General features: G+C 50.4%; 4 protein-coding genes across 4 annotated transcripts; 3 read left to right on the forward strand and 1 right to left on the reverse strand.

The window, feature by feature from the left end:
• Nucleotides 1-2,175: 2,175 nt before the first annotated feature.
• Nucleotides 2,176-3,883, forward strand: GT037_006841 (sugar transporter stl1; the record flags this gene model as incomplete). Its single annotated transcript, XM_038931888.1, has 2 exons — nt 2,176-2,627; nt 2,680-3,883. 2 exons carry the CDS (start codon nt 2,176-2,178, stop codon nt 3,881-3,883), a joined length of 1,656 nt encoding a protein of 551 aa, XP_038785360.1.
• Nucleotides 3,884-4,432: 549 nt separating this feature from the next.
• GT037_006842 (glycoside hydrolase family 79 protein) lies at nt 4,433-5,654 on the forward strand (the record flags this gene model as incomplete). Its single annotated transcript, XM_038931889.1, has 2 exons — nt 4,433-4,564; nt 4,614-5,654. The coding sequence occupies 2 exons, from the start codon at nt 4,433-4,435 to the stop codon at nt 5,652-5,654; spliced, it is 1,173 nt and encodes a 390-aa protein (XP_038785361.1).
• A 629-nt stretch (nt 5,655-6,283) lies between these two features.
• On the forward strand, nt 6,284-7,897 carry GT037_006843 (glycoside hydrolase family 79 protein; the record flags this gene model as incomplete). The annotated part of the gene is made up of 1 exon (XM_038931890.1): nt 6,284-7,897. The coding sequence occupies one exon, from the start codon at nt 6,284-6,286 to the stop codon at nt 7,895-7,897; it is 1,614 nt and encodes a 537-aa protein (XP_038785362.1).
• Nucleotides 7,898-9,388: 1,491 nt separating this feature from the next.
• Nucleotides 9,389-10,219, reverse strand: GT037_006844 (uncharacterized protein; the record flags this gene model as incomplete). The annotated part of the gene is made up of 2 exons (XM_038931891.1): nt 9,389-10,067; nt 10,113-10,219. The coding sequence occupies 2 exons, from the start codon at nt 10,217-10,219 to the stop codon at nt 9,389-9,391; spliced, it is 786 nt and encodes a 261-aa protein (XP_038785363.1).
• Between the last annotated feature and the right edge of the window lie 1,173 nt (nt 10,220-11,392).

Below are 11,392 nucleotides of genomic sequence, written 5' to 3' on the forward strand. Positions count from 1 at the left end.
GCATCCTTCGCACATTGGCTATGTCTTGGAATCGGGTTGAATAAGTCCCTCCGATGCAGGGTCGGAGGTCGAATCAGTCGGGGCAGCAGTACGCCTTTATGCGGCACAGTGTTTACACCGCTGTCATAATACAGTGGACCTGCCATCTATATGCAGCGCTCGCATCGAGCGGAGACCCCAGAGCTAGGACATCATACCAAACCATCCTTCAGTTTGATCTTCGCCGTTTTCCCCAGTCCCAGAGTCCTGGCAATGGGGTTCACGATGGTGACCAAGTGGGATCAAAGCAAGCGATTCTGTGGAGGTCACTCATAACCTTGATGCATAATCAAAAGCTATTGGCGGATTTTGGAAAGACCCTGCGTTCAAGGAAGTGCTAGAAATGTGGAGTGCGATTATCAGTATGATTATCAATACGGCATTTGAATAAAGCGGAGACCCCGACATTGGACGGCGCTTCCGGTGACAAACTGGAGAGTATGTCACTTGGCAGGGACACGTGCGACAGCGCGGCATAGTGTGCACCGAAGCGGATGTAAAGACGGTGTTTAGGCAGTAATATGTGGAGTTCCCATGTCGTTGGTGTATTTGGCGTGTTTTAGCACACGATATGGGAGCCGTCTTTTCCGTGAATGTGGTATGCTTGCGGGAGCAAAGTTTGGGGCGGATTGATGGGGTACTGGAGAGATCCGCACAATTTTGTTGGGCCGTGGGGTAAATGGATCGATATGGAGAGTTGTCGCATGTATGCATGCTATTGTTCAGAGCATTCATTGGTACTGTTTTGTCCCGCGCGGTTGATGAAAAGGAGGGAGATGGGACAGAGCAGTCAGCACGGATAGCCCGAAACAGGAAGGCCCGAGATCTGCACAATGAGAGCCTCATCCCCACGCTAGGCTTGGGAACTCCACACGAGCCTCTCCCGACTGCTAAGCATGTACATTGGCAACTTATCCCGCCATGGCAGAAAGCGCGATTATCGCGTACTGCTCGCAACGTCGGCCAAGGCGATCAACCGCACGGCGAGGTTTTGTAGGAACGATGTAAGCAAATGGGGATGCTGACCTCAGTGGAAAAATCTATTTGGGTAGTAAAGGCATACCTACGTCCAACCTCGGGAACCTACAAGGCTCACATGAAGCACACCGCCATCACGTGCAAGGAATGTCTCCTCCCGGCCGGCAGTCGTCTCCGAGCTTCAATTCCGCCCGATGTTCGTCTGCACTCCATGTCACACGTTAGGTAGCGAGCCCGACATCACAGCACGCATCGTCACCGTTGCAGAACATGGCGTGTTTAAGCTCCACCACACACGGTCCTTATTAGTTAAGATCTTCGGCCAAGTCGCAGAGGCTGCAGAGCCGCATGCGCACGGTTGGTCAGACCCTGCATGGGGACGGACGCGAGTCGCCGGTGCATGACGTCAAGCGTGCTCTTGTTGAGATCGAAACCGTGCCGTATAGGAAAACTTAGGACGCTATCCATACACGGCGGCATGTAACCCGAGACGGCGTCCTTGATGACTGGCGGTATGCGAATGAACGCTGAGTTCCTGCATCATCTTGACATGCACATGTGTACCGTACGTTCGACGACAGGCGACTCGGCGTGGCGTAGTGCGCGAAGAAACTTCTTCCGTGATTCTCGAATGTCAGGCGAGCCAGCCGTTCACCACTCGTTCAACCTTCATCCTTCCGCTGGGGCTCTCCAGCATCACCCCAAGCCTTGCACACATGACGTAATGTGGAGGAAGACCTCGGGCTAAGACAAGAGGCATCCAGTGCCGAGCGCGCTTGTTGGTTTGCAAGCGTCCTCCGCTCTTCTCCAAGATTGGCCCAAGATGCCCTTCTCCACCAACAGACCCCTGCTAAGTTCGCCTTGTACCCACAGTTTATTTGCGCCTCTACCGCCATCAACAAGGCTCGCATTATTTGCTACACCAGCCAAGGCCAAGATGTTGGAAAAAAATCGTTATCTAGTTTTCTCCACGCGTCAGTCGTACCTTGGTAGCGTATCTTTTAGTGGGCCGAGAGTAGACGACCAGCAACCACGTTTTGGCCGAAGACCCTTGTGCTGGTACTGCGATGATCATTTAAAGGTGTACTCTCTCCCCACGGATCTTTCCTCCCCAGCATCTCCTCACATCTCTCCAGCTTTGACTGATACACTGCAACCATGCCGCCACGTATCAAAGAGTCCGAAAATGGTGTTCCCACCTACTGGGGCCAATCCGGTAGGATGCTCCAAGTCCTCATCACCATCGTTGCCGTTACCGATTTCCTTCTCTTCGGTTATGATCAGGGTGTTATGAGTGGTATCATCTCCGCCCCTGCCTTCGTCACTGCCTTCCCCGAAGTCGATGGCGACTCCACCTACGAAGGTTTCGTCGTCTCCATCTATGCCGTCGGTTGCTTGCTTGGCGCCATCTTTGTCTTCGTCTTTGGTGACAAGCTCGGACGTCGCAAGAGTATCTTCCTCGGTGCCGGAGTTATGATCATTGGTGTCATTATCCAAATTGCTTGTGTCCCTCCATCCAGCGGTGCCACAGCCCAGTTTATTGTCGGACGATGCATTACTGGTGTTGGCAACGGTATCAACACTTCCACCATTCCCACCTACCAGGCTGAGTATGTTCTGTTCCAATCCATCTCCCAGGGTCTTTTGCTAACTGCTTTCTAGATGCTGCAAGGCTAAGAACCGCGGTAAGGTCATCTGTATCGAAGGTTCCATGGTTGCCATTGGCACGCTCATCGCCTACTGGATCGACTACGGCTGTCTGTACGGCCCCGATGACTTCACCTGGAGATTCCCTATCGCTTTCCAGTGTGTCTTCGCCGCTATCGTCATCGTCATGATGATCTCGCTTCCTGAGTCTCCCCGATGGCTCCTCAACCACCACCACGAAGATGAAGCTGCTACTGTGCTGGCTGGTCTTAATGGAGTCTCCCGCGACGACCAAGAGGTTATCATACAGATGCAAGTCATCCGCGATGCTGTCAACTCCTCTGGTGGTGGTGGCAAGGTCCCAACCAAGGCTCTTCTGACTGGCGGAAAGTCTCAGCACTTCCGCCGTGCTATCCTCGGTGCCTCCTCGCAGTTCATGCAGCAGTTGTCTGGATGTAACGCTGTCATCTACTACTTCCCTATTCTCTGCCAGAGTGCGTTGAACACGACCCACAACCTCGCCCTTCTTCTCGGAGGTGTTAACATGGTTGTCTACGCCCTCTTCGCCGCCACCTCATTCTACTTTGTCGAGCGTGTTGGCCGCAGAAAGTTGTACCTGATCGGTACCGTTGGCCAAATGACTGCCATGATCATCACCTTTGCTTGCCTGCTTCCCGGAGGTGTAAACAACGAGAACAACGAGGGTCCTGCCAAGGGCGCTGCTGTCGGTCTCTTCCTGTACATTGCCTTTTTCGGTGTTACCTGGCTTCCTCTTCCCTGGTTGTACCCTGCCGAGATCAACCCCCTCAAGACCCGCCAGAAGGCCAACGCATTCTCAACGATCAACAACTGGCTATGGAACTTCTTCATTGTCATGATCACCCCGGTACTGATTACCAACATTGGTTGGGGTACTTACCTCCTCTTTGCTGCTCTGAACGCTTCCTTCATTCCCATCATCTACTTCTTCTACCCTGAGACTGCTGGCCGTTCCCTCGAGGAGATTGATCTCATCTTCGCCAAGGGCTACACTGAGAAGATGAGCTACGTGCAAGCCGCTAAGCAGCTGCCCAAGATGGACGAGGCCCAGATCGCCGAAGCCGTTCGCCAGTACGACCTCTCTGACAGCGACATTGAGAACCGCTCTGCGGCTGGATCGCTCAAGGAGAAGCGTCAGCAAGATGAGGAGCTCATGCCTCAGGCAGGCGGACAGATGTAAAATCCCAATATTTGCAATGGCGAATATATGAGCGCTGGTCGTACACGATTGCGACAGAGCGCGCTGTGTGCGCTTCAGTATCGGCGAGCCGATATTTGTTATGCATAATGCCTGGAGGAATTATACCCGACGCGCAGTCGTCAACCCATCTAGGTCCGAGATGCATAGAGAAGTTTGATAGGTCGCATGCTTGGATGTATGTGGTATTTCTTTTTATTATTATTGCTGGTTTTGCAGAGCGCGCATTATACCATAGAACGGCAAATGTCGTCAAGCCATAGATATCTATGATCATGTTTCACACCTTAAGTTTTTCTCCATGAGTACATGATCAATGTTGTGGTGAGGTTCTGTTGCAAATGACGGACAGAACTCTGAGACTTGCCATTATGACCTCGATCTTTACTATGCAATTTCACAATTGCTAGTTCGTGTTCACATGACGCTTTGAAGTGGCTGCACAAGAATGTGGTTGTTGTCGCTGCCTTCAGGTTGATTCCAAGGTTCGCCACGCGCACGTGCCTTGGCATTTCGGAAACGTTCCGAGATATGACACTTGTCTTTCAAACTTCAACGCCGCACTCTCGCGTCCCCTACCTGCAACTGAGCGACATGGCGAAAGCGAGTGTCTCGTTGGACACGCTGGGTCCATTCTTGGTCTGGCAGTTTCTTATACCAGTGGTAAGCATAGGCCTAAACTTTTGCCCTAGCAGGGCCTGACGCGGCAAAGGCAGCGGGTTGGACTCAATCAGTCCTCTACAGCATCTTCATTCGCGCCGGCGACCCTAAACCGCAACCTGGCACCCCACGCTACATCAAACATCGCCGCAATATTCTAATCGCCATATATGCGGCCTATTTTGCCTTTACCATCTACGAAGTCGACTTCAACCTCCAGCGCTCCAGCAACGCGTACAACGACCTCGGCGTACCGATAGATGTCGATGAGAGCGGACTAAACTCACGCTTCAGGCGACTGACAATCCGCTATCACCCAGACAAGATTGGACCAAATGTGGATAGAGATCGGGCAAACGACTTCTATGTTCATCTGAAGCATGCTAGGGACATTATTCTTGATCCTGCGAAGCGCTTTGCATACGACCGCTTCGGACCAACCATCTTTGCGCAGTGCCAGAGCTGTTTGACCATCAAAGATTACACAGACAGTGCGCTACTCACTGCGGTTACGACCTACGGCGCACTCCTCATCGTTCTCGTCGGTGCAAACGCCCTCGGTTTCCTTACTGATGGCTCGTATTGGCGCTACCTTGGTCTTTTGGCTGTCGCAACGTTCGAAGTCCGTACCGCGCTTCGCCCCGACCACCCTACCATTCTTTCAAGATACCTGAACCCACTCGTCGCGTCGACGCACTTCCGTCCTGCGTATCTACCCTTCCAGATCGTCACCATAATAAAGAAAGCTGCTATTTCCCTCACGCAGTTCCTTGCTCTGCTCATGCCACTTTACCGTGCCGACCCTCAACATCCTACTAAACCTGCCGACGATACCGAAGACATCCGCCACAAGCAGCTCGACCGCTTGAGTGGGCTCGTTGCAGAGAGCAACAAGGACGCGAATAGACTGTTGGAGTTGGAAAGTATACCATACAGAGACAACGAGAGGGCAAAGAGTGAGCTGAGGGAAGCACTCAAGAAATACATGGTGCAGAATGTGGTACATCAGGAGAGGGAGGTGAGGAATGCAATGGGCGAGGTTATGATGAGGAGAAGGACTGGTGTACCACATGGTGCTGTAGGCACAAGATAAGATTGTTGCAAGCTGATCGACGAATGGTAACAATCCAAAACTATTCTGTCATGACCTAGGGATCCGGCAGAAACCATATTTGACGATTCTGTCTATCGCGCCTCACCGTTAAGGGCTCTGCCTCTGGGTACTCAGTTCATGCTCTCCTACCATGGTTGAGGAATGGAAGATTGATACGATAGGACAGAAGACGAAGATAGGTAAGACGCAGCTCTGTCTGATTACGATCAATACGGAAGTTGCTTGGTGAATTTACACTATCTGTTTTCAAAACCCGGGTTTGGACTTGATCAGTCTTCTCTCAATTTGGAACTCTATCCGCCATCTGTGACGATGATTAGTTTCCCGCTTTGGGCCGTTTGTTGCTAAATCCGACTTTTGCCCCCGCTGTGGAACAAATTCCGATGATCCGCCAATTCCCCGCAACCCACCCCACACATTCTAAGACGCTTCCAGCAGCATTGACAGCAGCTCAATGGAATATTTTGCGGCCGTCGGAATAATGATGTCCACTTTAGCCTATGAAAGAGGTGTGATGATGTCGATACAAGTTCGGTCGTATTGTATGGAAGTATATGAAGCTTGGATATCCCTCATCCAAACGCAGTTACGACATCGACATCTTCACAATGCCTGCACTTCGAGCAGCCGCAATCTCACTTGCAGCCTCTGCTGTGTACGCCTACCCAACGATAGAACCATCTGGAGCGCAAACCTTAAGTTTACCGAACACTGCAGAAGGTGCCTCGATCCCACATAGCAATTCTTTCGCATCGTTCTCGTTCGAACCCGCATTCTGGGTTGAATTCTTCGGCAATGCCAGCAATACGAACAAGCTCACCTTTAGCATTTTGGATAGAATCCACGAACATGGCGGAAGACCCGTAATACGGCCTGGCGGTATCACCATGGACAGTATGGTTTTCGACAAAGAAGGCGGCGACGTAGTGCGTACCACCAGCCCAGAAGGCGGTGTATGGCGAACCACTGTTGGACCAAACTACTACAAAAGTTGGAGCAATTTCCCTAATGGCACCAAATTTATTTCAACCCTCAATTTTGGCAATGAGAGTCTGGATATTTCTACTGGCCTTGCAGTCGCCTCACTTACGTATCAGTCTGATAAGGTTGCATATTTGGAACTAGGAAACGAGCCGACCAATTATGAAGAAAGTCGGTGGAATGACTCGACAGCGGCCTATGTGCAGGAATGGAAGCAGTACACAGCTAGCATTGATGCTGCGTTGAATGCATTGAGCAGTTCGGATCTCCCTCAAGAGCGCTGGTGGGCATCTTCCGCAACTACAGATGACTCAGGCCTAGAAGTTCGACCTGCAGCGCTCATTCCAGCAGGTATCGACTCGGAAGATCAAGTCGGCATCTACTCAATACATTCGTATGCCTTCTCAACCTGCGATCCCAAACGCGCAGCGCTGGCTACCATCGAAAACATCCTCAATCACACCGAACTCACACGCTACTGCGACGAAGAAATCTACCCATCTGCTCGCGCTGCTCTAGATGCAGGGAATAGATGGAACATTGGCGAATTCAACTCTGTGTCTTGCTCTGGAGCACCAAATGTTACCGACACATTTGCACAAGCACTTTGGGTCGTGGATAGTGAACTCATCTACGCTACACGAAATGCCACTTCTACGCATCTGCACCAAGGGGCTACACTCGCTCTCCAATCAAACGAACAACTCAATACACCTGGGGCAAATGGTAGCCCAGGCTTCAGTACTTACTCCATGCTATACCCCCGCGACAGCGACTTGAGAGGTCCGGCACGTACTTTGCCGTCTTTCGTTGCGCAGCTCTTCATGGCTGAGGCTTTCGCTGTGCCTGACACTCGTGTGCGCGCTCTCGAGCCTCCAGCTGGTGTTGATTCAGAGTCTTTCTCTGCGTATGCTTTCTATGTGGAAGATCACCTGGCCAAGCTTGCTCTTGTCAACATGAAACCTTACTATGCCAATTCAACTGAGGACTTTTCAGTTCGCGTTGATTTGTCAGAAGCTGTCAGTTCCAGTGGCGGATGTTTGGGTGTAAAACGGTTGACGGCGCCTTTTGTAAACACTGGTAACAGTTCGTTGGTGTCGTGGGCTGGACAATCGTTCCCTCAGGGTGAGGCGATAGGCAAGGCAGTAGTCGAAGCAGTCGGAGAGGATAATGTGGTGGACGTCAGAGGAAGCGAAGCAGTACTCGTGTTCTTCAATAAGAACGACGCGTACGGTTTGTAAGTCTCACAACCTGCACGGTGCCTCCAGCATTGATGCAATAGTGTAATTATTGCGGCAGCAATATACTCCAGACCTGCCTCGAGAGCTATCGTACCCTCGTCAGGAAATCCTTCTTCCAGCTCTTCTTCTGTTGGAGGTCCGGTATCTGCCGTAATCGAGACCTCCGTTGATCATGATGTTGCTGTTGGTACGGCAATATGGGTCTGCAGTAACATCGATATCAGTGTTTGTTGGAAGCGTGGATGAAATTAATTCGGTGCCATCTTCGTTCAGATAGAATCTGAGCTTATCCTCACGGCATGCTTGATGTTTCTCTCCGCAGCAGAAACTGCCGCCATTACACTGCATGACGAGTTTATAGTCCTTTTGTTGGCCTGTACAGTCAGTTCCACCACCTCACTGCATGGGCAGACTGTGTTTGCTTCCATCTGTTTCCCAATCAAGACTTGTACAGCTTAGTGTGAATTATTTTCCAGTATTTGATATGTCATGGCTATAGCAAGTGCCCTGAATGCGATCGTCATCTTGGACAATGTGTGTTCTGTTCAGATAACAGCACATGTTTAAACCAACACAAATCCGTACCAGAAGGTTGTTATCTTTCTCGCCATATCCACTATAGTAGTGAAGCACTAGAAAACGTAAGAATGAGCAGACCAAGAGGGCCGACTGATAGATAATGAATTCCGAAGCGTGGCGAGCTTGATAAGGATATCCACATCGATAGGAAAAGAGTAGCAGACGAGGCTACAAGTACAAGGTAGTGGCTGGTTGTCCACTGAATGAACTGGCAGATATGCTAATATGGAGCAACGAACCACCCACGCTTGTGAATCTTACATCCGTATCGCGTAGTCTGATGTATTTACCACAGTGCGCCTTGTCGCCGGATCCTTCATTTGTTTTTGTTTCCAACACCATCCGGAATTCAAGGGCTGAGGCTGAGCTGTAAAGCTGACATGCTGGCATTGGCGGGTCGGCATGAAGTTGCATAGTGGCTGCGGCCGTGTTGCGCTGTTGAAAGGCAGTAGGTAGGGATCCTTCGGCCTACTACAGTAGAATAGCTAGCGCATCACTCCTTCGGCATACGTCGCAAATTCTTCTTCCTCAAACGTAACCTTTCCATCAAGTTTCATCGATTATTTCTGAAGCTCTCGACAGTGTAAGATAAAAAATAATATATTTCCTTGCCTCACTCGACGGTAGATTTCGCAAGTTTTGTGGGACGACAAAGGCAAGTGCCCAGCCACTAAATCTGCATCGCATGAAGGACGATACACAGGCGCAAGCCTAGTTTCGTCTGGCGGCGCCACAGAACTCCATTCGAAAAGGTGGAAATTATACACGGTATACCTAAAGAAGTTTTTGGACGACAGATTTAACACCCACAAGCACGACCGCTATGGTCTGTTAAACCAACTCCTGCGCTGATGCAAAGCTTCTGTTCTTTAAAAGTCAGAGAAAAAGAGTCTATCCTCTTCATACTCTCTGTTATATCGTTGCAAACCGTATGCGCAGTCCGCTTTCTCTCAACATATCGACCACACTCTCTATTTTGAGCATGAACTGCGCAGATTCTTTCGAGAAGCGCTCATAATCCCCATCACTCAAGGATCCTTGGGCTAGATCAACCTCAACCACGACTTCAGTCCTAGCTGTCTTGATGATAGCGAGGGTTTCGATGGTCTTACGACACATATGTTCTTCAAAGAGACGCTTGTCTGGCAACAGGAAGGCAAAAGTCAGAGGCTGTATCTGTATGTGTAAACGTCTTGCATAGTGCGCCGGAACCATTCCCAGCCCAAAACCATCCGTTTCAAGGAACGGTTTGAGGAGGCAGAGCTCGTGATGTGCAAACTTGAATGTACGTGTCCAATAGTAGCATTCGAGTAACTCTCTAGCCACATCCCCACCTAATCCTTCTGCGCTCAGGTATGTGGCGGTGTGGTCTTCGACCCATTGGTAAGAGTGCTGGCCGCAAGGTTGTCGGACGAGGTGCGTGAAGCGTCGGTTGTTTCCAATTGCTGTGCGTCTGACAATGACTTCGTTGTCATAAGATCCTTCAACGCAGTATGCATACACGCGGTTACGAATCTCGCGTGGTAGACGTGTGTAGATGTCTGAAGCTATCTCTTCGACCCGAGGTACAGGAGGCCTATGTCTGTTGTTCCTGACAGGTCAGCCATGTTCATGTTCTCCTGTATCTGCCACTTACTGCTTCCTAGGTCTGTCCACCAAAAGTTCTATATTCCATACAGCACTCTGCTGTCGCATCATCTCAAATCCGAATGATACGTCGCTATATTGACGCAAGTCAATCATCTCTCCTTGTGGTCGACTGGGCTATCGCATTGGATGCTAGAGAAGCATTAGGCGTTGTGGTCCTTACCATATATACCCTGTGGTCAAACAGCGGTGTCTTGTCCAAAAGTCGGACTCACCGTGCAAATGCACACTGGTAACCACGTGAGAGCTAACCTGCAATGATGCTTTTCGCGAATGGTTTCGCGGTACATTGTCCACTAGTTTCGCCGCCACACGAAGTAATCCGAATTAGGAAAGCATTGCGCATGGCACGGATCCCGTAGGAAGCGGGTAACAACAACAGATGCTTCAAAGTGTAACGTCTAACAGCATAAGCCCGAAAGCAACGCCGCAGTCGCCGATATGAGATGACCCGAATTGAGGCCTAAATGATGGCTTTGAAACCGACTTCGCCGAACGCATCTGCGGCAGCCTCGAAAGAACCTTTGCGACGTAAGACTTTCCAATGTTAGTAGTATGTGGTAAGCATCTGACCTACGTCCAAGGTTCATCTATCAATATGCGCACGTACCTCAATAGCTCGTTTTCGTCTATACTGCCAGATTGGTCATGTGAGTAGAACAGGGTCACGTGCACTAGCCTCGGTGGAAGACAAAAAGCATACCTATGCCATCCTTCGGTAATCCCAAGATCGGAAACCTGCACAAGTGCGAGCCCAATGTAATGAAAGTAAGCCACCCTGCCGATATCTTACCTAGATTGCCCATCCACTACGGTCCGGACCGTGGGTCGATAGGACCCCACATGCGGCACAGCACGCTCAACAATAACGGTGAGGCTGCGCTGAAGCACACTGACGGGAGGCAGATGTGCTCAATGTAATGCTCTAATTCCGCGGAGGGTCTGCATTGGCGAAATTCGATATTGTCTGACGTACGTTGACCGTGCCACATAAGACATCGCCGCTTACATACGCCCCGTATCGCAAATCGCTCACACCGTAAGCAGCACTCAGACCCATCGTTAATCGATCGCAGAGGTAAACACAAGTTTGCCCCATCCATACCTTAGTATTGCAGTTCATGATTGATTAGGAGCGGGTCCCGTCCTCTTGCACGGCACGTTGCGATCTTTCTCCACCAACATTTATCATAGCAACAAGGGTAAATGCAACGAAGATCTTCTCTATTCACCGGAGCTGCACCATGATCTTACTGAGTTTCTCTTACG

Source organism: Alternaria burnsii (assembly GCF_013036055.1).
Source record: "Alternaria burnsii strain CBS107.38 chromosome Unknown 731, whole genome shotgun sequence".
NCBI classification, from domain to species: Eukaryota; Fungi; Ascomycota; class Dothideomycetes; order Pleosporales; family Pleosporaceae; genus Alternaria; species Alternaria burnsii.